The sequence below is a fragment of the Alosa alosa genome, chromosome 17 (genome assembly GCF_017589495.1).
Source record: "Alosa alosa isolate M-15738 ecotype Scorff River chromosome 17, AALO_Geno_1.1, whole genome shotgun sequence".
In the NCBI taxonomy this organism is placed as follows: domain Eukaryota; kingdom Metazoa; phylum Chordata; class Actinopteri; order Clupeiformes; family Clupeidae; genus Alosa; species Alosa alosa.
Genome location: NC_063205.1, coordinates 18,700,353 through 18,727,100, shown reverse-complemented (window position 1 = coordinate 18,727,100; position 26,748 = coordinate 18,700,353). Strand labels below are relative to the sequence as shown.

General features: G+C 42.2%; 1 protein-coding gene across 5 annotated transcripts in view; it reads right to left on the bottom strand.

Moving 5' to 3' along the window:
- nap1l1 (nucleosome assembly protein 1-like 1) overlaps positions 1-15,759 on the bottom strand; it is a 29,403-nt gene extending 13,644 nt beyond the window's left edge. For all 5 annotated transcript variants that reach the window (XM_048268286.1, XM_048268282.1, XM_048268283.1 and 2 more), the window contains exons 1-4: positions 15,658-15,759; positions 11,556-11,595; positions 9,939-10,021; positions 7,640-7,742 (exon numbers count right to left, since the gene is read on the bottom strand). In XM_048268286.1, the coding sequence (XP_048124243.1) occupies positions 7,640-7,742; positions 9,939-10,021; positions 11,556-11,572 (203 nt within the window). In that variant the 5' untranslated portion in view covers positions 11,573-11,595; positions 15,658-15,759. The remainder of the gene's footprint in view (positions 1-7,639; positions 7,743-9,938; positions 10,022-11,555; positions 11,596-15,657) is intronic.
- Between the last annotated feature and the right edge of the window lie 10,989 nt (positions 15,760-26,748).

Here is a 26,748-nt window from a genome sequence, read left to right as displayed (position 1 = left end):
CTTTTAGAAAATATATAGTTTAGGGTGGTTAACCTGTTTTCCCTGGACATTATAGGCCAAAATGTATCCACTTTACAATAGATTCAGCTTTACAGAATAGAGGGCAATGTATTGTGCATGGCATGGAGGAAGATGGGATGTCTGAAATTGTGTAATATCTCTTCTAGAGGGTATATGCTTTCAGAAAATATATAGTTTAGGGTGTTTAATTTGTTTACCCTTGACTGTACATGCCAAAATGTATCCACTGTACACTAGATTCACCTTTGCAGAATAGAGGGCAATATGTTGTGCATGGCATGGAGGAAGATGAGACATGTCTTAACTGGTGTTATATCTCATCTACAAGTAATATGCTTTCAGAAAATATATAGTTTAGGGTATTTAATCTGTTTTTCATAGACAGTATAGGCTAAAATGTATCCACTTTACACTAGATTCACCTATACAGAATATGGGGCAATATATGTGCATGGCATGGAGGAAGATGGGAAATATCTTAAATGGTGTTATATCTCCTCTGGAGGGTTTATGCTTTCAGAAAATATATAGTTTAGGGTGTTTAATTTGCTTTCCCTAGACAGTATATGTTAAAATGTGTCCGCTTTACACTAGATTCGCCTATACAGAATGGCAATGTATTGTGCATTGCATGGAGGAAGATGGGACATGTCCTAATTGGTGTCACATCACTTCTAGAGGTTATATGCTTTTAGAAAATATATAGTTTATGATGTTTAATTTGTTTCCCTTAATAGTGCAGGCCAAAATGTATCAGCTGTTCACTTGATTCGCCTATACAGAATAGAGGAGTATGTATTATGCATGAAGGAAGATGGGACATAAGTTGATTAATGCTATATTTCATGTACAGGGCATATGCTTTTAGAATATGTATAGTTTTGGCTGTTCTATTATTTTGGTAAAACCATGACCCATGCATAGGCATGCATTTTAATTATTAAGCTTAAACTATATTAGTATAGCATGCATCTTTTGCCAGACGTCAACAGTCACCTCTTTGGAGGCTAGCTGCAGTTATCTGCACCTTTCTGTCGAATTTGGACATGATCATGTCCATCTTCATTTTTGCCTTTATAATTTTCCTTCATTCATTCACTTACATAAACATACTGTGCTGTCTGATTACTGTTTTAGCCAAAATTGTGCAAAGTAAAGAGGCATCATACAGGCCCCTCTGATTGGACAGACAGTCTCAGTCAACCCCCGGGCAAGAGGTCAATTACTATAAGTCTAGGAAAATGATGGACTGATACTTTCGTGTGATAGGCCTATACTGTATATGATTCAGTGGCCTCTAAATCAGACCACCAAAAACACTTTCCTAGGCTAAATAATGCTTAACTATGTGTTTGTACAACTTTAACATTGTGGAACACTTACATGCAAAAACACACTGGCTCTATTTAAAGACTCAACAACCATTTCCATTGATTCAAAGGGCCAAAATGTAAAAATAGATACCAATTAGCAACAAACCAGTCTGAAATAAGCCTGAGAAATGTACTAACCTTTTTGAAAATAAAAGAATGTTCTTCAACAATGCAATATTCTAAAATTCCATGTTAAGTAAGATGGGGTCAGATATTCTTTAGAATGCTTATTCTATAACATTCTAATTACAGTTTTGTCAGTATTTGCTGAAGGATAATGCATAAAACAACCCTCATTTTAACATATTTCCACCAACTGGATTTTCATGGACTTTTACTATGGTGTTTAGATCACCAATTGAAATATAAAAATGTGAAAATAAATTCTGTTGCAATTAGTTTTGGGTCAGACCTTACTTTGCCTGGACTATACTAGGAAGAGAACCGCTCTCGCAGCACAAGACCACTAGGAGGAGAATTCGCCAGCAGTCTCCCAGCGCCAGTAGCAGTTCAGATACAGATCCAGTTCAGATCTGAGATGTCTGCACGTCATCCTACAGCCTGCACACCCCTAACCTGACCCTAGCCAGATGAATTTTGCTCCGCCTAGCTCCACTCATCCATCTGGAACCGATCCATTGAAGTGTTGCTTCAGAAGGCTGGGCCTAATCAAAACATGCTTGCATATGATTGAATAAGCCACTTGTCCATCATCTATTGACGTGCTACTTCAACCACTCACATCGAAGCCAACCCGTGACGCTAATAACAGTCACAGTCGCTTCTACGCTATGTCACATCTATGAAACTCCGCCCTCGCCCTGATTGGCTGAACCATAAAGTCGGTTGCAGAAATCACTCTCAATGGAAGATGTCCCAGATGGATGTGAGTGAAGCTAGGCGGAGCTAAGCGGAACGAAATTCATCTGGCTAGGGTCAGGTTAGCACACCCCCACAATGGCCAATAATTCACTGCCCTCAGAACAGAAATTTTTTTGCAAGAATATGCATCTATATATTAAATGAAGTTATAATGTACTGGTGCACATTTCACGGACTATCCCCCTCATGAACTGGCAGACAGATGAAAAGAAACGGGTCTTTGCCAGCCTTCTCAGCCTGCAAAGGGCGTCAGGTTTCGATGACGTTGGAATATATTGGTCTCGATGAGAGCCAAAGGGACAGGTCAGCTCAAATACAACCCCACTTGAAAGGCCGAGAGAACACAGTGCCAACACTACTTGGAGGAAACACAAGAATGGTGAGGCCTTCATTCTCAGCTCTATCCTGTTAACCCTTACGAGCCCGACCGTTCTAATTTCATTACAAAAGTATCGATGGCCAATCGTCTAATATCTCAGCTGTCCAATGACTGATTTTATTTCTGAAATATTCCCCTTAATGCTGACAACATCAATTTGATATGATTGGTTAAGGGGTTTATGGCGCGAAATGTTTTGGATACTTGAAGAGGAGTCTTGAAAAAATATTTTCCCTTGAGTCGGTGCATTTGACGTAGACAGCCGGATGCCACCTGCACTTAAGTTGGAGTTTACCTCGACTGGAAACCACACAGCTGGATAAACTGAGGTAATATTGTTTTTACATCGGTTCTAGTTATGGTTCATCTTAATTTGAAGTCCTTAAATCATGTTATTTGACAATAATATGCTTTCTCATCAGTGTCAACATTATGGCTTAGCGGGGGGCTAGTGCATAGTCACGTAACTTTAGCTAACTGTATAATTCTGAACTGCTTGCAATATTATCGTTTGCTTTTGATTAGGGATCGACCGATGTGGTTTTTTCAGGGCCGATACCGATATCAATTATTACCAAAACAGGAGGCCGATAACCGATATGTAAAATCGATATTTCAGTTGTCAAAAAGGGGGGTAGATAGTAGCCTAGGCTATGGTGATATGCTGAAAATTTCTCATTCAAAAGAAAAGCTAACTTTTTTTTCTTCTTTTGATACACAATTGTATCAACTTGCATCACAAGTGTAAATCCTGTGTATCATGTTAATCCAAGAGCTGAGTGATCGCAATTATTTTCATAGGCATACACAATGGGCTATGTGCTTGTAAGGGACCTGTTACAAAGAGGATGCTTTGCCATCGTGTGTGTGAGTGCACGAGAGAGTGAAAGGGAGAGGAAGAGGTGCTTGCGTGATGGAAAGTGTTACGGTTGAATAGCTTAAGAAAGTTTTTAAATAGTTCTTAGGCTATTTAAGCATGCAATTTGTGTCCATATGTAGGCTATAAGCTACACTTCTGTGAGCCTAAAAGGCACGTAATAGCCAGCTCAGGACGCGATTTAGTTCAGGTCGGATTAAATTACGGCTGACCCTGGGTGCCTGTAGTCTTTTCTGATACAGTCCGTCAAAAAGCAGCAACTAGACTTTTAGACGTTCGCTATCGCATAATTTAGGACTCGTCTACTATGTAGGCCTAAGGGATAACGCCCGCCGAGGTGTCCCATTATTAACAATTAATGGATGAGGCGGATGCAAAAACTCCCGACGCGCAGCACCCGAGTTTGTAGGCCAACTAGTAAACGGTAGGCTATATCACTAATGTGCATCAATTGGGAATTCGCTAAATGAAGGAGGTGGGTGCTTTAGGCTACTTATTGACAAAGAGACAATAGCTTACAAAGTGGTGTTTTTGTAACTTCAGTGTAGATGATTGTGATTCACATTGCAACTTAAGCAATGTAAGGTAGGCCTACCTTCCTTACAGTACCTTCGAAAAATAGCTCCTTACAGCTTAAGCCCAGTCTACAATATGCCTCAGTGAGAATTCTAAACTCTGTGTTCAGTCTTCGATCCTGATTGGTTGCATTCGTGCTAACTAACAAATCAGACGGTGTAGTGGGCGGGACAATGCTGTCAACCACAGAGTAGCAAATGCAGGGAGTGAGAGACGCTTTACAGACAAAGTAGTGCGTTTCATTCTTTATCCATTTCAGTATCGGCTTATCGGTGGAAAAAATGACCGATACCAATTATTACTATTATAAAATGCTAAATATCGGCCCTAATAATCGGCCCGGCCGATAATTGGTCGATTCCTACTTTTGTCAGTTATTTTCATTTGACAGTTTCATTTAAAAACCTGTTAGTATATAACCTGTAGGTAAGTTTGTTTTCTAGCACCAATTTGCTTGTTAGGTAAGCATTATATTGGCAAGACAGTATAGCAAATCAAAGCTGAATAAATCAATGGGCGCCGCGCTTCTCTTACATGAAATAAGTTGAGCGATATTTTTACTCCTCTCAATATGTAACGTTAGTTGTAGAAAATAAGATGTGAAATCACATATTCTGTCAGAAATGTAATTAACTTATAGCCTTTCCTCCGGTTGTTATCTGTAGTGCAGTCTGTAGTGAACTATTTTAGCTTGCTAACTTCTAAATGACAAACATCAGACGTGCTTGTCTCAACATTTTCTGAGATGGCATGACTTGAAATAGATGAAGCACAACTCTCAATATTTAGTTATAGAAAACATGATGTGAAATCACATATTCTGTCAGAAATGTCATTATTGCATTTCAGCAGTTTGTTACTAGGTGAAATGTAATCTGTCTTTATCTTGATGCCAGCCAGGCAATCAGATTTAGGGTAGCTAAACCCATGTGTATTACGTCAAGGGATAATGTATGGAGCGCCCGGTCATTACTGGGAAAATAAGTCCCGGAACCCGGACCCGACGGCGCGGCGAGGGTCTTGTTCCGCCCTGAAGGGTCTTGTTCCGCCTCTGAAGGGACTTATTTTCACAGTAATGACCGGGCGCTCTATACTTTATCCCGCCTATGTTATTATGGCATTTGCTGAGAAACAAAATAGGCCTGCCCAACCCTGAACGATATGACTTTAGCCTGCATAACCTAGCCTATTTGTTACCGTAGTGATATCATTAATCAGAAGCACAAAACCCGTTGGCATTTGCTGAGAAACAAATAGGCCTAGTTCGGACCTTTCATGTGAAACACACGCTGCTGAACTTGAATCAAACATTCTTTTAGAACACAGCTGCTGATCAACCGTCTGCCTTCTGTGCTTGAATGAAGTTCCAGTCAGATGGAGGATGACAAGACCTAGTGATATGAAAGACATTAATCAAGAAGCACAAAACCGATGGTGCACTACTCGATGGTGGGACTACTCTGTCGTCTTTCCATCAAGTACATATTCCTGTACAGCAGGAGCTTGTTATAAAAAAACGTACATAATAAAACTAAAGTAGCTTGTATGGCCCTGGAGTGTAGGCAAACGTTTTATTGATAAACAAATTGCTGTCAGATTTGGCATTCTGCAAAAGGGGATGCGTTTAGTAATGAGTCCTACTCTTCTGTGTTCAACCTTCAGGTTCCCCACCCCACCTTTCCCTATCCTCCTCTGTAAGTGTGTGTGGGTATGAGTTTGTGTGTATGTGTTTATTCTCCACAGGCTTGTTCTAAGTATGTAATCCTGTAATCCACTTTCAAATGTTTAGAACACATTGAGTTTTGAGTGATGTTGATTGTATTCCTAGCTTTTCATGAATAATACATTTTATACATGTATATAATTCATATATAAGGAAGTTGTATTTGTTGAATCAAATGTATTTTATGTCTCTTTTCCGAAATGGTCTTCAATGAATACAGTATACTTACTTCCTGTATTACTGGTAAGGTACAGTATGTTTTTTTTTAATGTCATTCTTATTGACTGTAGCATTTGCTTATATACAAATAAATGGTTTATTCTTATAGACCAAATACATCTAACCCATTGTTTCTGACTTGATTATTAGTTTTTATGCATACTTTTATGTTGTTGGTGAGAAAGTGAATGTGAATTCTGTCAACATTCTAAATCCCGTTTCCTGCATTTTTTTAAACTGATCACTAAAATTATCATAACTTTTGAAAGGTTAATGATATTCCAATACAGTCTTTTTTGTTAAATAGCGCACAACTTGCTGAACATTTCATACACTTTATATTTTTCTCTATCTTGTAGAGAAATATGATGAAAATTCATTTTTATGTGAATGAAATTAAATTGACAAATTCCAGATATACATTTGGAGAGGATTTTCAAATACTGTTCATTAATATATCACCATTACCATATGTATTTTACATCAATTCATAGAACTGATCCTTCTGATTACAATGGTATGTATATCCCATTGATGGTATGTATTATACTCAAGAAATAAGGTTTTTTGTGTGTGGAGGTCATCCAGCACTAAAAATGGAATGTTCGGCACGGGCACTAAAGGGTTAAAAGCTGAGAGGGCGAAATAGAAAAAGCCCTAAGAAAAGGCATGTGTTTTAGTGCCCGAAAATGCTCATCTGCTCTAGGGGCATGCTACATTGAACCATAACCCTGTAGCAGCAAAACACTACATAGCTCTTAGATGGCAAGTGTGATGCCTGCACTTAAAAGCCTGCAACGAGGACCCACTGCCAAGAACACTTTTATGGAGATTTACCCCCCAACACCAACTGTGCAAAGCAGGAACTTATGAGCGTCATAAAGACTCGATAAGCGAATAGTCTGGAATATGCCACCGCTTTTATGCCCATCACATATCATGCATCCCTACTGTGAGGAAAGATTAACTTTATTTTGGGTGAAGCAGATGCCAAAATAACTGTTAAAGAATGCGTAAAAAAAAAAAAAAAAAAAAAAAAACAGGTGTACCAGCAATAAGGCCTGTGCGAAACCACAACAAAGCACTAACAGTATCGGGAGGAAACAGGAGGAGACTAGCAACTGCAAAAATCTGTTATTTTGAGCTGTTAGAAATACTGCTATTAGCATCACACACACTCAAGTCTGAGTTGAGTAAATTATGAACACACTATGGTGACGCACAATTATTGTGCCTCAAGTAAGCAGTAGAGTTGAGAGGGGAGTAGAGTGAAGTAAACACAGCACTGAAGAAGAATGTAGGTCTAATTTCTTTTTTGACATGGATCACTTACATCCAAGTAAACAGTCAAAGCTGTGAGATCAAATCTTAAGTCATAACTCTTATTACTGAGATTGTAATCATTGCCATCTGAGGATGACAGCAGGCAATCAAGTGATCCATTGAAGTCTCAAAATATTCCATTTCTTTCATCACAATATAAACATGGCTTTTTAAGAGTGGGAGGAGTAAGACCCACAGACAATGACTGGGAGAAACGCACAGGTGCCTGGCCTGTGTGCGTGCGTGCACATGCATTGTTCCCTCACCTTTCCATGTAACCAGACGGTGAGCCCACCAGTCCGTCCAATCGCTCCTGCAGCGCTGCCAGGATCTGTGGGTTCTGCATCATCTGCACTGTGAGCTGACGAGCTGCAAAAAGAAAGAAAAAAAGAAAAGAAAAATCAATATATTATACAGAAGACACAACATTACCACAGTCACGATTAACACAACACTTTTCCAGCAGCATAACCAGGACATGAAACAGCAGTGGAAGCCTGGTAACTAGGACATGGAGGTCAGCGCTCAGCATCCGCCCAGCAGGCCAGCAGAGAGGCACACCGCGGCCACGGCGTGCTGGGTACTCCAAATAAACCCGCACCACCTTTAATAGAAATCACACACAGGGAGGCGCGACTACAGGGACGTGGGCCAAGACTGAGCCATGCAAAAACTTAGATTTCCTCGATAGGGAAAAATGAGCAGCGGAAGCAAACATTATGGATAAGATAAAGAAACAGTCACTAGAAAAACATTTAATTGGCTACTTTTAACCCAAGTGATGCCCCACCTGCTCAACACAAGGCGAGACAGATTCTCTTAATCCATCGTTTCCTCCTACTCTAGCATTAACTCAGGATTGTGTTAGAAGTGGGTGTCCAAATTTATGCTACAGGAAACGCATTTAAACAATGTTACTGAAGAACGTACAGTTGTCTATAGATTTGGCTATAGACCCTTTCAACAAGTTAAACAAAAACAATGCTTGAACGTTCTATTTGGGCCCCAATCTACTTCCTCTGCATTAAGATAACATATGGAATGTTAAAAATGAAGTCTTGTGGGGCCAACTATGATGCTGATAACGGAACTCTTGAAAGGGTCCATATAGGACTACAAAAAGCACAGGTGACGACCAGGCAAAGTCAGTCAAATCAATGGGCTGGAGGATTTAGCGTGGTGCTCTAGTTAGTCTCTCAGCATAGATCAGTTCTCAGATCAAGAGTGACGTCCGGCCATGCCTTATGAGGCCACTGCATTTCATTTTGGCTGAGGATGTTGACATATCAGCTTGGGCTCTATTGTAAGGGCACTAATGTGAGGTGACTGTGCAGTAATTCACTAAAGCACCACAGACCTAGACCTCCCTGCAGTCACCATTTCCTCCTGATTAAAAGGTCACATTCAAATCTAGCACACACACAGCCCAAACATCAGATCAATGGCAAGCTCAAGTCTAGCAGGGCTAGCAGCGACTGACATGGCATTTATAAGGTAATGGCCTAAAGGCAGACCGGCATTTAAAGACAATAGACAAGAGCAGACAAAGTACAGCTAATGAAAGATAATGGTTTTATTGGGAATAAACCCCTGAACTCATACTAGCCATGCAGATATTAATCATGTAACGTTAATAATTTATCTCTTTGTTTGTTTGGATAAGAGACATACCCCTAATTACCTAGATTTTGGCTAGGACAGTTAAATAAAATTGCACACCAGTGTTTCCCCATACATTGACTAATCTGTGGCGGGGCGCCACAAAATAAAATAAAACAAATCGGCCGCCACACATAAATATTCTATGTTTAATTTAAATTAAATATAAAAGATCAAATCCTTGCATTGCCATTGAGCTGCCTTTTTACGCACGCAGCCTTTCCTTACCCCGCCCCGCTCTCTCTCCTCTGCATGTACATTTAACAAAATATTCACGATTGTTGAAGGATTGTTGTTGCCACATAGAAGCATTGCATAGAAGACGTCTGGCTAAATTGCTATTAAATCCGCTTAGCATCGTGACCATGCTGCGCAAATTTGTTCAAAACTGCTGCATTGAAGTTAACTCTGCTAAGATCTTATCACAACATAGTAGGCTACATTGAAGAGACTAAACTAAGTTAAGTTATGCAATCAAGCAGCATCTCAAAGCTAACGTTGGACTACTGTTTGGATGTCGAATTTAGCATGCTTAGCCTACTTACAGCTGCTTGTCAATTTCGTTGAAGGACTCATTTTATTGACTCAGACACTGAATGTTTGCAAAATCCCGATGTAAATGGAAAAGTGTTTTCCAAAATTCAAGTGCTTGTCCCAAGGAGAAGTACGAACCTTTATTTTAACTATGTAGAAAACGTTATGAATCGCATCCACACATCAGCAGCCTTTAAACTGTGTTACAATTGCGTCTTAAAGTGACAGGCACTCAATTAGACCTATACACCCCCCACCTCCCCCCGTTGTCCAAGTCAGCTACCGCCACGAATTGAATCCAATTCTGTGAGAAACACTGCACACACACACCCCTCTAGCCTCAGAGAGTTTAGCAGAGAGAGTGACTTCTACCTTTGCTGTCCTCTCCAGTCTCCTCCTCCTCGACTTCTTCTACATCCTCCATATCTGCAGGGTCCATTTCAGCTTGGTCTTTGCTGCAGATAAAGAGAAGCATGGATCACACACACACAGGTACATGAAAGCATATTAGACAACCCAACTTCAGAGCAATCTAACATCTGTTTGTAGCTCATATATATATCACAATATCCTTCTTCTCTGGTCGCATTTAAGATACCTTCACGTCAGTTGTACAAAACTTGCACCAAAGACAACTTAATTTTGGTTCTGTAAAGGGGGTTCCTGTTAACCTCAAAGGGTAGGACTGATGCCAAGATCTAGTGGCACCTGTGTGCGTGATGGCAAATAGTTGCTGTTGTGTGTATAAAAGACTGAGAGACTGTACTCTTGTACTCTGGCAAAGGGAGGTACAGGTGTGTGTGTGCATGTGTGTGTGTACGCATGTGAGCACCCAGTGGGGAGCAATCAAAGCTGATCAAAAGCTACACATGGGTAATGTAAGGCCCAAGATGAACTGCTGTGTATTAGTGTGCAAGCGTGCATGTGTGTGTGCTTAGGGAGTGAGTGATGGCATCCAAAGTCAGTACACTCATGGAAACAAGAGCCATGAGATCCTGTGCAGGACAGGCAAAAGGGAAATGGCCACCCAGGCCAGGAGAAACACCCCCTCACACACACAAGCACGCAATGAGGAACCCTGCAGCTGGGAGATGGGCTTCGAGGCGGATCAGTTACCCCTTTTGACAACCAACACCCTCTCCAAGTTTATCTATGGCACCAAGAGGAAGAGAAGCTTTTGACACCTGCCAAGTTAGCAAGCACCCATGACAGCTCATCAACACTCTAATGTTACTGCTCAAAGTGAGACAAGGGTCACCAGTGGACAAGCCAACTGGGTGGCAAAGTGCACTCAACTGACTTGTGTGTGCACGTGTGTGTGGGGGGCAACATCAAAATGTAGATGCAGCGACTCCTTGCTTCTCCTGAACGTGCAGTGTTTTTTTGTTGTTAAAAAGTGTTTTTCGGAATGTTTATCGCATGAAACTACGTCGGAACGCATGTACAGCCGACAGCTTGCACTTTAATTTAATGTTTATTGTCTATGGCTATGTCTATAGTATGTCTATGTCTGTATTTAAAGTATGTCTGTCTGCATGGGAAAGTAAGAACCGAAATTTCAATTCTTTGTATGACCAGTGCATGTAAAGAAATTGACAATAAAAGCCGACTTGACTTGAAAAAAAAAAGTCTATGGTGTTCCCAAGTTTCCGCTGAGAAACTTCATTTCTCAGAATTCTACACCAGGCCTTTAGATTAGAGACTGAGCTAGTAAAGATCCTAGAATGTCAAGCGGCGCGTCAACGTGCTGAACATGCAACGTGCAGCCCGAGGCCAAGGAGGCTCATGGGAGAAGAACTAAACTGAAGCCTGTGATGTGGCAGCATCTAGTCAACCATTCAGGAGTAGATGAACAGGGGGTAAGCTGGACAATGTTTTGTGCTGCTGTTGAGTCATGATCAAGCGTGTGTATGTGTGTGCGTGTGTTTAAGTGTGTCCCTTCCTGCATGCGTGGTGGAGAAGGTGGTTTCCAAAACCAGAGGCACTTACTTGTCAATGTCTGCCATGTTGTAGCTTGACTGGTTTATTTCTGTCCAAGAGATGAATAGAAAGAAGAAAAAAAGGGGAAGGAAAGAAAGAACACATTACATTTTTTAACCAAGATTAAAAAAGTAAAAAAAAAATATGAGCATGCGGCTTACAAACACCCTGACAATAGTTCATATTTCTCACCCTTATCATCTATCCCAGCCTGCAGTTTGCTAATAACCACAGCAGACCAGGAAAGGGGGTGGGGTTAGGGTGTAATTGTTTGACTGGTTGTGTTGTATAAATAAAGATCGTATGTAGGTCAAAAGTTTTTGGGAGATGATTCAACGCATCATGCACACATACAAGCGCACTCACACATGTGTGCGTGTACACACAAGCACATTTAGTGTGCCACTATTTGGGTTACAAATACCCATTAAGAGCTTTCGCAGTCAGGTCTTGCCACTGAACCGCTTAAAATCTCTTTTTGCCTGGTTGCTTACAGCAAAACGGCTCCAAACGAATCCGTCTGGGGGTGTTACTCCACTTTTGGGAGGGGGATAAAGGAGGGGGGCAGTAACAGAAGTGCAACCAGGGTTGGCACACAAGCATCAGTCAGAGCATCCTTCAGAGCAGTGCTCCCAAAACCATCGGCACACTATAACCTCCTCTGCGAAACGTAAGTGTTCAAAAATAACAAGAAAGTCGTTTTCTGTGATTATCAGAGTACAGCGCTTTGTAGTCACAGCACTGCAAACTTCCTGCTGAGATCCCAGAGGAGAGCAAAGATGGAGTTAGTGCTTTAAACAGTCGCCAAGCCTCTGCAATCCTCACTACTGCTGCAGCTTTACACTGCCAACACACACAAACATCAGATAACCTCACAGCAGTGTGTGTGTGTGTGGTGGGGGTGGGTGGAGGTTCTCTGCCGAGCGGGAGCGAACGAAAAGCTGGAGCATACCACAGCGCCACTGGGTCCCAGTCACCGAAGGCATCGACTGCTCCTTCCCACTCACTCGTCTCGCCCGCCCTCGCTCGTCCCGCGGAGACAAGCCAACACGTCTGGACCTACCGGCCAGCTGCCCACCATCACACCCAATCAGATCAGCCCGATCGAGCAAGCGGTCAGCAGCGTTCCGATCTGCTGCCATTTCGCCTGCCTTCACCAGGCATCAGTCCATTCCCACACACACACACTCGTTTCACATTTATTTAGCTTTTAAGACTTATTAAGCCTAATTCACAGCGGTGTGCGAGATGGACGGGTGGGCAGTCAGGATTTCTTGGCCGAGGGAACACTTGAGCCTGATGTCACACCGGGGGCTGAGGGAGTGAGTCACTCTGGTCATCCCGGCACGCCGCGTGGCTGCAGCAGGCTTCCCGTGCCAGAGACTGACTTAAGGGGGGGGGGGCGGGTGGGCTGGACGGCTCTTGACTGGGAGCATGACAATGCAAGTTTGGCATGCAATGAATGGAGGAGTGAAGAGGTAAAGGTTGTGTGTGTGTGTGTGTGTGGGGGTCCGATGGGTAGGCCGTCGCTCGCTCCAATGCACTGAGGCAACTGGAGGCGGCTGCCACCTGCTTAAAACACAGACCCCCCCCCCGGCTGCCCCCCCTTTCCCAGCAGTGGATGTTAAAACTGAGTATCTTGTTCATCCACAGACTATGACAATTGTATATATAGGGATCACAACCAAGGATTAAAATAACTCAAACTGGGGGAACACTGCAATAACAATGTGTTGGTAAGGCTACATTTTTCATGCAACCTCTGACACCAAGAGCCGGATTGTAAGTCACATTATTTTAATCATGAAAGTACTTTAAATTTTCCTTTTAGCTATAGACTAAACATATTCAAATCAGTGAAATGCCACCTAGAAATGACTGGCCTATTATTTACTCTCAACACTGCAGGTAAACAACTTGGGTCACTACATGGTCAACTTTTCAGACAAAGGTCAAAATGTGACCGGCTGTTCTGAATGGCTGGGAGAAACAAAAGCTTCAGCATGTGAGGGCTTTTTTTGTTTTTCTATGAAAAAGTGGTGTGGACAAATATCCCTACAGGCATTCTTCACCCAGAGGTGAGGATGCAGGAAGCCCAGGCCTCCAGGATGTCAACTAAACATGAGAAACCAAGTGATGGATTCTAGGACAAGGTAGGGCAGAAAGACTTGCTTTCAATTTGCTAGGCCAACTTGCATTTTGACCTCTGTGAGCATCCAACTCCACAACATCTGCCCAAAGAGGGCAAAATAGGGATGTGGGACCTCTGTTATTGTTTAAATTTCTAACAAATCCCACTATAGACTGCCCTCGCCTCCCTGCTGACCAGGTACATTCAAGCCCGAGAGAACTTACTGCATGATGCTACAAAACACCAAAATCCCTGGTGCCTAGCCAGAAACTGTCATTACGTAAACACAACAGACACACAGAGGCTACAGTGGTTTGTGGTTTGCAGAGGTGTGGGGGAAATAAAAGGTCAAATTGAAACACTGCCCAAAAGTTGGCATCAGATCATGCTCCAGCAGGTGTCCATGGGAATTTTTGACCAAAAAAAAAAAAATATTGAAATCTTTGATACAACCAATTGTTTAATCCAAATCATAACAAACCTCCACATAAGGTTGAGTTAATAGAACAATTATATTTCTACAGAAGTCAAACCAGAGAGGTTCAAGGACAAGTGTTTAAATAGTAACCTGGTTCCATCCAGTTTTAAAGCAAGGCCCCTTTCACATACACATGGGACTCACAACAGATGCATGCCTAACATTACCGAGATGCTTCGGTTTATACTAGTGACATTCCAAGCCATTATCAGGTTTCCACCCTGTGAAATTACAGAAGTCATTTTAGATTGCCTCACAAGTTGGGACATCCGAGCATTAAAACTGACAAGGTGGCGAGCGTAAACCAACCACTACAAATTTAAACAAAGAATTCGTCTTATCCAAGCGGCGAGTTAACGTTGGTTACAAAAAGTAACTTGTAAGATGCATCTTGCTTCCCGTCCTCATCACCACGTGTTGCTCTTATTGACTAGCTAGCTAACCCGACAAGTTGGATGACTGGCTAGCTAGCTGGCATCTGCTAGTCGGCCATCATGACAAAGGCCATGCAGGCACAAGTAGGACTGACAAGTGTGCGTAGCTTGCTAATCTTCGTCGTTAAGAGAGTGCCAGTCTCGCTAGCTACATTCAAGTTACCCACTGTACGCTAGGTACAGGCCAATTTAATCCTCGTTTCCTCACATGACGCGGACTTTGTCTCTTGACACGCAACCACGTCCAGTGAAAAGCACCTGAGCAACAATCTTTACTACTAAACTTTAAAAACACCCCGTTGAATGCCTTAGGTCGGTTACTATATGTGTGTGTACATAACTTAATGTTTGGATCAGACAGAGGACGGCAAAGCTTGCTTGCTAGCCATCTAGCTAACGTTAGCCAGCCAAGTAGCTAAATGAAACAGCCCAAGCTGCCACTGAAGAAACATCTCTGCCTAGCAACTTGCCAATCGACAACGCCACACACATTCAGACAATCGATGGCTGTCTTAACAAGAAATGTAACAACTAATGATTAACCATTGACTGGTAGGAGTTTAATTTTTTTTTGCATAACCGACATTCCAAATGTTTGTTATTACTCCCATGTAAGGTCTCAATGTGCTCAGATACAAGCTACCGCTAACTAAAAACTTGCGCCCGCCACCTCTCTCTCCCTCCCTCCTATAGTTCCCCTCCCATTAGTCTACTCAAGAAATAAGGTCAAGTTTGCGTTAACGTAAATATCCAACCTATCAGTTTACCACATTCGCTATAAAAAGCACATGCATATTGCATTATGCTTCATTGTTTCTAGAAAATGTTCCCAACTGGGACAGTGAATTAACGTTACAGCCATTTTCGTCATCATGTAACACATCATGGAGGTGCTCCCGTCTCAATGGCTGCTTTCTGATTTAACACTGTGGCGGGCGAGGTATCCATTCTTTGCACCACCGATTCGAGCGACAAATCGTCGATGACAGTTGGCAGTATAACACGAAATGTCAACGCTTGAAGCTAATATTAAAAGTCACCGGAGAAGCTTCCCAAGTGAACCCTTACCTTTAGCTGACGATTCGGCTGTGATGTGGTGCGCAGTGAGGCAGCCTGAGAGAGAAAAGGACCCAGATCTGATGGCGGTAAAAGGGAGAGAGATCCCGCCGCGTGCGCTCATATACATCTAGCGTCATCACGTAACCCGCCAGTCACCAGGACAACGCGGTACAATGGGAGGGGCTGACATTTTTGAGGGAATTGAATGGGTCTAGTTTTCTGGATGATAGGCAAAGAGTAGGTTATACTTTATATGCTTCCATAGATGTGGAAAAGGCTCAGTTTGAGCAGATATACTATAAGGGGATCCAGGGCAGGTATAGCCTACCGATAGTTTTGGACTGATACCTATAGCCTATAGCCTATCATGGTTGACAATGTGTAAAGCCAAGAGAACTATGACACCACCACTGCTGGCACTATTTCCCTGAGACTATTAGTTTGCAGTTAACAATGAAAGGACGTAGGCCTAAGTATAATGAAGGCTAATGTTTAATTACCTATAGCCCAATGTGTCTTTGTTTCAAAATGACTCATGAAAAAAACAGTCTTGTAACCTGAATATTCAGTATAGGGACCTGGACTTGTTGCTGTGGTTTTAACTGTTTTCTTCATTGTTGTGTTGGACTAGGCCTATAGCCTATGTCCAAATGTTTCCATAAAATGTAGGCTACTCATATGGTCTAATTAAAGCCATCCTCTTTAACCTCTGTACTATCCTTGTCTTCATTCATTACATTGACTCCTGTTCTAGTGTTTATTTCTCTCTTCAAGATAAATTTCACCAGCAACACAAATGGCATTTTCTGAAGTGTTTATCAGTGTTGTTGTTCTCCATTATGGCACCACTGTTCTATTCTATTTGCCCTCACTTTTCATCCTCTGCTTTCATGTTTCTTTTTAAAACTGTGTAGGCCTATCCTATAATGTGCAGTTTAACAATTTATAACAATTCATTGATCTGTTGCTGAGAAAATTCATTGATCTGTTGCTTAAAAAATAAAGGAATATTTGACTGTGGCGTCAAATATAGCCTAGAGAGCATATATTATGGTGCATTTTCAGTGAACATTGAGCTGAAGTTCAGTGGTAGCACAAAAAGTGGCAAAAAGTAATTCCCGTTGGTAAGAAGAAAAGAAGGCCTTATAGTAATAGGTAGGTGTTGTCATGTCATCATTATGCAAGAGAAGTTACAACTGTATCCTAAATAACTCAAGGTGAGTCTGTGGATGTCATGTGATAAATTGTCCCCTTCCAATCTCCATTCCAATAGATACTGACTCAGTTTGTCCATGCAGGGAAGTCATGTAATTTTCAAAGATCTGGTTGTGAAGAAACTAATGGAGTGATCACATACAAGTGACCAAGTAGTGCTCTCAGATGTCTTTTGGCCGAAGGCTTTGTTCACATTGCATTCCACTGGGTTGGAACATGGCAGCATTTTCCAAAAAGCAGCAACGCAAGGCAGAGTAAAAGAAAGATCAGATTGTCAAAGAACCGGTTGTCTCTGAATGATCTAAATACAGGGATATCTTCAGAAGTCTTGAAAACATCACTATTGAAAAAAGGAGTCTTTATTTTCTTCACTGTTTAATATTAGAGGTGGTGAATGGTGGGTCTACACATTTTGAAAAAAAGAAAGAAATTAAAGCAGTGTGAGTGTGTTTCACTCTCTTTTGAATACAGCCTCCACAGTATATGATGGTTGAGGTGTATCTTGAGGTGACACAATGAATGAGAGAAATTACTAAATGATTTACTATTGACAGTGAGTGTGTGTGTGTGTGTGTGTGAGAGAGAGAGAGAGAGAGAGAGGGAGAGAGAGAGAGAGAGAGTTGAGCTAGGACCTGCTGTTGACTAGATGGTATCTTCGAAAGTATTAATTAGACAAGAGTTACCTTTTAACCTTTAAATGTCACAGTCTCGTATCGTTGTTGCCTCTGCCACATAATCACACCACAGTGCAACCTTCCTTTTAGCATAAGGTAATTCACACTTGCTATCAAGTTTTGAGATTATAAATAGACTCGCTTTGTTCCCAAACACAGTAACACTGTCCCCAATACGCTCCTCAGCAAATGTGCACCAGATAGTTAGCGCAAATCCATTCAGCTTGAAAATTAAAGATGCTCCCTCGTGTTGCATTATTTAACAAAGGGACTTGAGAGCAAAGAAAATAAACATTGCACAGAATATTAAACAGCCGCCGCATAGAACATGCATCGCCTAAGCATAACAACAATAACAACTCCGCAATTGGTTCAGGAATAGCTAAATGGCAGTCTTGCACAAGAAAATGAGCGAGGCTGAAGATGAAGATAAAATGTACTGCTGTGTCATGTTGAGCATTTGACTTGCCTCATCTTTTGAGGAGAGATTACTCAGCAAAGGATTGTGACCACTGGCCTGATCTTTGTGACCCCAAGGTTGACCTCTGCTCCCCTATAGGAGCAGAGGTCCCTAGAGGAGTTTGTCTATTGTTCAGACACCCCTCCACAACGCATGCACAAAAGCACAAAAGTATGTAAGTAAGTAATAGGGAGCGGTGGCCTGGAACTATCCTCTGGTATAGGTCAGCCTCTTTGATGGGGGAGCAGGGGGATTTATTTTCACTATAGACATCAAAGCACTCTAATGTGTTAAAACTTTGACATACAAAATACATTTAAAAACACTGGGTTCAAGACTATGGGCAATGTCTCCAAGGGATAATTGTATGTTTCTGATGATGATGTCACAGGTTGACTTCCCATAGGCTCATGACTCATTTTCCCATGAATATTGTTAACGTCAGGGAGTAGGGTCCTATAGGATTCTTCTTAGGAGATGTGCTCAATGTGGATTAGGCTGGGGTGTAAAATGCATCCTGAGGGTTGAAGATGAACCAAGCAACACTGCTAATGACAGCATAGCCAAGGTTGTCATCAGATGTGTTCAAGCGTATGATATGTTGTTAATGAATAAAACATACTGTCAGCTTCAAATTGGTGCAGATTTCATACCTTGGTTGGCTCAAAATAAGTGTGAGCTGAGACGATTAATGATGAAAAAACAACCCTTCTCTTGTCTCAGAGGATGGAAATAATTGATGATTTAATACTCCCTTTTCACACCTTAAGATTAATAGCAGACCTGGCACATCGGTTTCAAGTCGTTTGCATGGAAGAGAAGAGACATCATGGAGAAGCTTCTGATACAAGCCACTTTTTAGAAATGAAGAAGACACTGGGGGAAATGTTTGTGATGTGAGTCCCGCTGACAGGTCACAGAGGATGAGACACTTATAAAGTGCTTATTATACTACTACATGAGAATGCTCCGAAACATAATCAGATGATAAAGCATTTTGGCACAGCGGCACCAGGGCTCCTAATTGAGCCAAAGTCTTTTAAGGCAAGTCCCTCCACTCGGCGGCCATATTGCAACGCTTTTTAGGCACTCATCGGGCATCCATTTCGGCAGAAATGCACGTGCGTAAGGCTTCACTACACCAATCTTGCTCCAGCGGCGAGATCACAACACATGATTGGCACAATGTCTTCAAAACACACCACATTATTGGCTCAATGTATTCACAACACAGCACATGATTGGCTCAATGTATACACATGTCAACCTTTTGCCGCGGAAGGGGTGTGATGTGTAGACAACTGCCATATTGGCATTACAAACCTATTTCTATTGAGGAATTTTTGAGTGCTGTGTCTCCTCATTAGAAAGTCTCTGATTGAGCCCTTAATGGCATGGTCGTATGAATGGTATCGCCTGGAGTGCTTTGTTTATTTTCCCCCCCATGAAGTTTCCGTCACAGCAGCAGTGTGATCACACTAAGCTTCTAACAGGCCCTCAAGTCAAAGGTGTGGGTTTTTGAACATTCTAACATAGGATTCTGTTCCGCAACAATTTAAGGTTCTAAAATTCTGTGTTGAATCAAAGATCCTTTAGAACACGTCTCTGGTTGAATTCAATGAACCCAGAGCCGTACAAAGGCTCTGAATGAACCCAGATATTCTTTAGAACGTTCATTGTCCAACATTCCAGTCACAGCAGTGTGACAGTACACCTTTAAGGGCTTTAAGGGTCACTGATCTGGCTCATTGTTAATTACCTGCACCAGCTGAACAGACAGGAACTTCACTTCATGTCATGGTGACACAGAGATCATTTTAGGTCCGATGAAAGGCATCTGCACCACAGTGTATAAAGCTGCCATTAAAAAATAAACAAGCAATTAAAGTACTTAATGTAACCCTTCTGCTCTATAGCATGAAATGGCTACTCAGTAGCTAGATGATGTGTTGCCACAAATGTGGGATAAGGTGAATATGATGCTATGCATCATCCGAGTGTCAGTATTATTATAATGGCATTTCTACTTTAGACAGTTTCCATTTTAGGACCCTTCTCTGAGCACTGATGCAGGCTTGTTTATGAAGTTAAAAAATAGCTGTTTCAAATGCTGACACAGAGAACAAAAGCAAGCACTTAAATAAATATTTCAGTCTTTGGTGACAAGCCGCACCTTTGTACAATGAGAAAAGAGAAAGACAGAGAGAGAGAGAGAGAGACAGAAAGAGAGAGAGAGAGAGAGAGAGAGAGAGAGAGAGAGAGAGAGAGAGAGAGAGAGAGCATCTCACTCAATTCTCCTCTCTTGTTTGTCTTTGACTGCTATCAGTGGCTGCTGAGGCTTCAGTTCCACTCTCATAGCTTTGCCATTGACTGTAAGAGGAGATGACATATAGATGCCCACAAGATTTAAATATTAATGCAGAGGACTCACCACGCCAGCCTTAACCCTTCAGAGGGAGACTTTGACTCAGCATTCCTGAGGGTGACACATGTACGCATGCCACACACGTGTATGCACACACACATGAACAGGTACTCTCACACACTGACACACACACACACAAATGCACAACACACATTCTAGTGTCCAGAAAAGTGGGAGATGGACACATGACACGATCCTCACATATAGTTGAGAAAGCAGTGTTTCACATGACAAGCGACTTAAAGTCCAACTCTATTTTGGCTTCACGATGCACATAGTACTTAAAAACTAATCTCTAACCTTCACCACAGTACATCATAGTATACTAATATCAGATGCAGAACATCCCAATCCATATTTCAAGCATGAAGTACATAATAAAGTCACTGATCATAAAGTGTAGCCATGTGGTGTTATACAATCATGGACAGCTCTCAACACATTCCATTACAACCATGTACTGCAGTAAGCACACAAGGCTGGATCCTAGTGAGTTACTGGAACAGCTGGGTGGACAGTGGACATGAACAAAGCACACCCACCCTCTAGAGAATTCTGCAAGGCCAGAGCCAGCATCCATCCTTAAAATGTTGCCATGGTTGTTGTTGTCCTTTAGAATAAATGGATGAGTAAACAAGTGGTCTCTTGACACTGTGGATTTGGGGAAGGCAAAGTGTCCCTCAACACCTCCCAAAGGCCTTGGGGAAATTACTGTAACAAACAGTGTGTCTCACAAACAGGAGCATGCAAATGGTAGCAATTGGAATGAGTATTACAGTAACAGAGAGTCAGAGAGGGGAAGAACCAAGCAAAGCCATCATCGCATCACCACAGTTTAGATGATTTGAACCAAAACATGTAACGATTTCCATTTTATACGTGTAGCAGGGAATCACTTTGGATTTGTAAGATCACACCAACAATGAAATTCAGTTCAGCTTGAACATTTGTGAGTATCAACAGATCTTTATGTAAAGACATCTAATTACAGTTTTTTCTCGATTGCTTAAATGCCTGCGTCAACTCTGACATCACGTTGTCAAAACAGTTAACACACAGGTTTAAACAGAATCACTCTGGCCCAAAATGACACATTTTGTTTCCAAAAGACTGTAACACTATAACAACATTTAAAACACGTAAAGCCCATTTTGCTTTCAAACAACACAACTTGTAGTCAAATCACTGTTCGCTTTCAATCAATCATTACACACTGCACAACAAAATGCTAAACACTGTTCTCAAAATGAGGAGTTTCAACCTTTATTTTTGCTGTCTATGCCATTTCTTTTTCATTTCAATTTCTCCCAAGATGTAACTGCCATTGACATGTAAGACCTACAGTAAGTGTCTAGACATGACAAATTTTCTTGAACTACAACTTGTAATTTTTTATTGAAATAGACCAAACACCTAGACTTGTCACCTTTTGTACTGTTTTCGTCACCAAATAGGCAATACTTTCTCTAAATGTACCTTAGAGCCACTCTTGCAAATAGCAACACAAAACAGACATGATATCTCTTTTGGATAATGAATGATTGCTGATTGAAGAATTTTGCAAAGGAGTTTCACACAGGTGTATCAGAGATTCAGACTTATGCAAGGAATCTCACCTGTTAATAGATGTTTTCCTTTTGTTTAGCACAATGTGTCTTTGAATGACATCTGCATTTTTTGCAAAAAGGTGTGAGAAAGGTGTGAACCCAATGAAAACGTGTGTTTTCACGCAAATACATTTGCAAGATATGGCTGTGCAAAGAAGGTGTTCATGAAGACCAAGAGGATCCAGTTTCTTTAGGTCAAAGCAATCCAGAAAAATTGTAAACGAATGAGATAAAAATATTTTACTTATACGTTTATTTATTGTCAAATATTATCCAGTATTACAAATGTGCACTGTATTTTCTGAATGTTTGCTTTTAGGAAGCTGCCTGCATGTGAGGTGTCATCATACAACACGAATAATGGAACACCAAATCCATACACTGAATAAATATGGTGCACATTCTCTATATTCATGCAGAAGTCTGTAGGTATACACATGTAATCAGTATTCCCAAGTGAAGCTAGCAGCAGTGCCTGTTCCAGTCATCCTGCTGCACAGTTTCCATAGCTCAGGGACTCGATCGGCGTCTGTGGTGGGGCACCCTGCTCAGGGCTCTCTGTTCTTGGTGCCAGCGCACCGGTTAGACACATCTGGACACCCTATGTTTGCCCACGCCGTCACAACACACAGAATGAGAGAGAAAAAGAAAGAGAGACAGAGGAAGACAGAGAGAGAGAGAGACTAAAAGAAGTGGAGAGGAGAGGATGGAATGGATGGTGGGGGCTGGACTTGGCGTTGAATAAGAGAAGGCAGAAAACGAGGAGGGATGTGGCAGCAGTGACCCACCCTCGCCTGCGTGTTGAAGGCGCATTATAAATACTTAACTACCTGACTGAGGCATAAGGGCTACAACAGCGTTATATAAGACACAGCCAAGCAATGAGGCAACACTGAGGATGGCTAGAATAGTAAAGCATAAATATATATGTGTATGAGTGTGTTTTGTGTATTTGTGCATGTGCATGTGTGTGTCATGTGTATGTGCATTTTAGGAAATGTATAATGTATGCCCACAGCAAGTAGTTGCATGTGTGTGTGTGTGTGTGTGTGTGTGTGTGTGTGTGTGTGTGTGTGTGTGTGTGTGTCTGTCTGTTATGTGTGTGCATAGGCGTATGTGTTTGAGCTGGTCCAATGCACATATGTACTGTGTGTATTAGTAAAAAATAACCCTAGGAGTCTCTCACAGGGTTCCCCCTCCTTGATGAAACGCGGGATAATCTTAAAACCTCTGGAGGTCTAGCAGACGGGTATTGCACCAGGATTCCCATGGCAACTCTCTCTCCCTCCCTCCCTGCCTTCTGGCTCAGAGAATGGGACAGACAGAGAATGAGACATAAACCGAGTGAGCGAGAGAGATTAACAGAGACGCAGTGACAGAGAGATTGGGAATGAAGAGACAAACAGACAGACGGTATAGTGAGAAGAATTAGGGAATAAGAGAGAGGGAATAAGGGAGAGGGAAGGAGAGAGAGATGGAGGGAGGGAGAGGTGCAGATCAAGATTGAGACAGACAAAAGTGAGAAAGATAAATGGGCATCGGGTGAGAGACTTCACAGAGTGGGAGCGAGAGAGAGAGGCTATCCTCTCTAAAATGAGAATGGGACTGTAGAGAAGGAGGAAATAACCCTTCCCCTCCTCTCTTTTCTCTTCCCTCCCTCCCCAGCTCATCTCTCCTCACTCCTTTTCTCTCTCTCTATCGAGTGGCGGCGCTGGCTGGCAAACTTGGCTGGGCTTCCTGTTCCTGCGTGCTGGCTGTCTCAGGGCACCGGGCACAGGGCACAGGGCGAGGCAGGAGCCAGTGCTTACCACCACAGTCCAGTCCTGTCTACTCTACACCAAGCCCAGAGACTCCGTAATCAAGGATCTTTAGTTCAAGATTGAGATTAGCATAGCAAATGTGACCTTTTCAGTTTCATTTCAAGGTCTTGATATTTGGGTTTGAGGTGAAGAGGAGCTTTTTTCCCCCTCTGCATATACTGGCAGAAATGATGAGGTAGTCCTTTTTCAAACATGATACCTTCACTTCAATCATTCAAATGCAGACAGGCATGCATGGGCACATCATGCATAACCTTTCACTTTCTCACACACACACACACTCATGTGTACGCACGCGCACCCACACACACCCATGCACACACACACACGCACAGCCACACATGAGGAGACACCGTTTTGACCCCTTCACTGACCCACTGACTTATTCATGGAGCACTTTCTCATTGTCCCTCCATCTCCTCTTCCACCTGATCTCCATCTCTCTCCCTTATTGACCTCCTCACCACCCTCACAATGCATCCTCCTCCATCCCACTCCTCTCTCTGGCTCAAGCCCCCCTGTAGAGAACACTAGCCTGTTAGGAGAGGACCCTGGTTAATAGTGTGCTGGGAGGTATGGTGTTCCGCAGTGTCTGGGGAGCTATGGAGTTCCCCAGACAGGTGTTTTGGCAGCAGTGGAAGGGGACCTGTCCAAGGGGTTTCCATGGTAATTTGACCCACAATTCACCATTCTGGGTTATGGTTAACATGACATATTAAAGGGACATTACCTGATTAACACCAACACAGCCCTGCCTTGTAAACACCACAAACGGCCCAGGGAGATAAGGAAAGAATATCTGTAGTGTCGTTGATGGTGTCAGCCTGTATAACCTGTTTCTTTCACAACTGAAACACAAAACTATATGGAAAAAACAGCCTGGGTGATACAAAGATTGTTTCTTTTTTTCAGAATCCACCAACCTGCTTGGTAATTAAGGGTGTTTTCACACTTGGTCCCTTTCAGACTTCTAAACAAACACAGATTGATGACTCCGCATTTTTTGTGCATGTGAACACACCATCCGAAATCAGACCCCTCTAACATGAACCGAACTGAGACCACCTCAAGAGGTAGTCTTGGCACGGCTCGCTTTGAAGTCTGCGGCACAGGTCACATTATCTGTGCATTGTGAATACAAATTACCCTGGGTTCTCTTTCACATTTTGCATTGTAGGCTAGCCTATTTTGTCCTATTTGACTTACCATTGTCAAAAGAGAAGGCATGTTGTTTATTATATAAAAACAATATTATCATTAGGCTCATGATAGGCCTACAGACATATGTGATTGATATGTGTTTGCCCTTTCTTTCACATCACTGCATAATCAAAAGGAGTTTGATAATGTTCTAAAAAGAAACTAGCTTAACACATACTTGCAGATTAGACAGTTGCACATTATGATTCGTTTTGACAGTCAGTTAGTAGAAGTGGGCTGTTGAAATGCAGTCTGAGACGGGCAGAGATGCTGAGGCTGAGACCTTGTTGACCCCTCTGATGGCTCTGTGCCAAGTAGCCAGTGGAGTGAGAGAGTGCTCTGTGTGAGGGATCACGTTTCACCAGGACTGGCACAGACTTCACAGAAAACTGGCACATGTATTTTAACACATGCATTTCACAATTGGACTTAGATATGCCTAAGATATTAGGCGATTACATGCCTGGTTTTGTAAGCTATAACCTACTGCTATTGATAAATTACAAGAATTACACTTGAACTTCAAGCATTATTGCAGTATTCATGTTATGTATAATGTTTCAATGCAATTAACCCAATGAACACTATGCTGTTGGTCCTCCATGTACCAGGAAATGGACTCGACAAGGTACCCTGTGGCATAGATATTAGAAAGCTAGATACGGCATTGTCCATCGAGTTATATTAGGTGGCATAGGTGAACGTGGCCGCCATATTGCTGGGGCAAACATCACCTTACTGTCTATGGGCAACACTTGCCCGCAAACAGAGACACCTGTCTGATTTCCAATCAGACTTCACTGGCCTCCAGTGATCGTTGCCCCCACCATGATGGCGGCGCTATTTATGTATGTTCTGGAGCCCAATACGATATCTAGATTTCTAATATCTATGCCCCCGGTGGTACACAGCACATCCTGTCAGTTGTGCAGTGGAGCCTCAAACTTCCCCTCTGTCCCATCACATCTTAAGATGGGGAGAGACCTCCTGTTTTTTTCCATCGCACCCAATAAGAACAAGATTGAGACCAAGTCTGGTATGATTGGGAGTTAGTTATGAGCACAAACATAACGACTGAGCTCTGTTTGGCTGTTTAATGTCATGATTATAACCATGGTGACCATAAAACAGACCGGTCAAGATAACACCAAACACATTTGACTGAATCTGGATAGTGTCGACAACGGAAATAATTCAAAGGATTTTAATCCATCACCCAAACATACACAACGATTCCTGCCGTATCTGAACACCATAACTACCGTTGACTCCCTCAGATTTCCCATGAATCGGTCTTAAAAATCGGTAAGTCTTCCCAGCTGAGCTGAACTGGGACATTTGGAATTCTTGAATTGTTCACCATGTGTCTCGAACCATCCCTGAACAATGTGGCACAGTACAGTATGACAAAGCGCATCACCCTGCTGAAAGAGGCCTCTGCCATGGGGGAATACCTAAAGAGGTGATGTTTGTAGGCAAACTGACACTACACTACACTACACTAAACTACACTACACTACACTACACTACACTACACTACACTACACTACACTACACTACACTACACACTACACCACACACGTCAGATTAATGCACCAGACTCCTCCGGGTTGCCCATCACACTCTCTCCACCAACTTGTTTCTCGTCCCACAGTGCCTCACAGTGTCTTGCTTCTCCAGTTGCAGACTTCCCATGTGA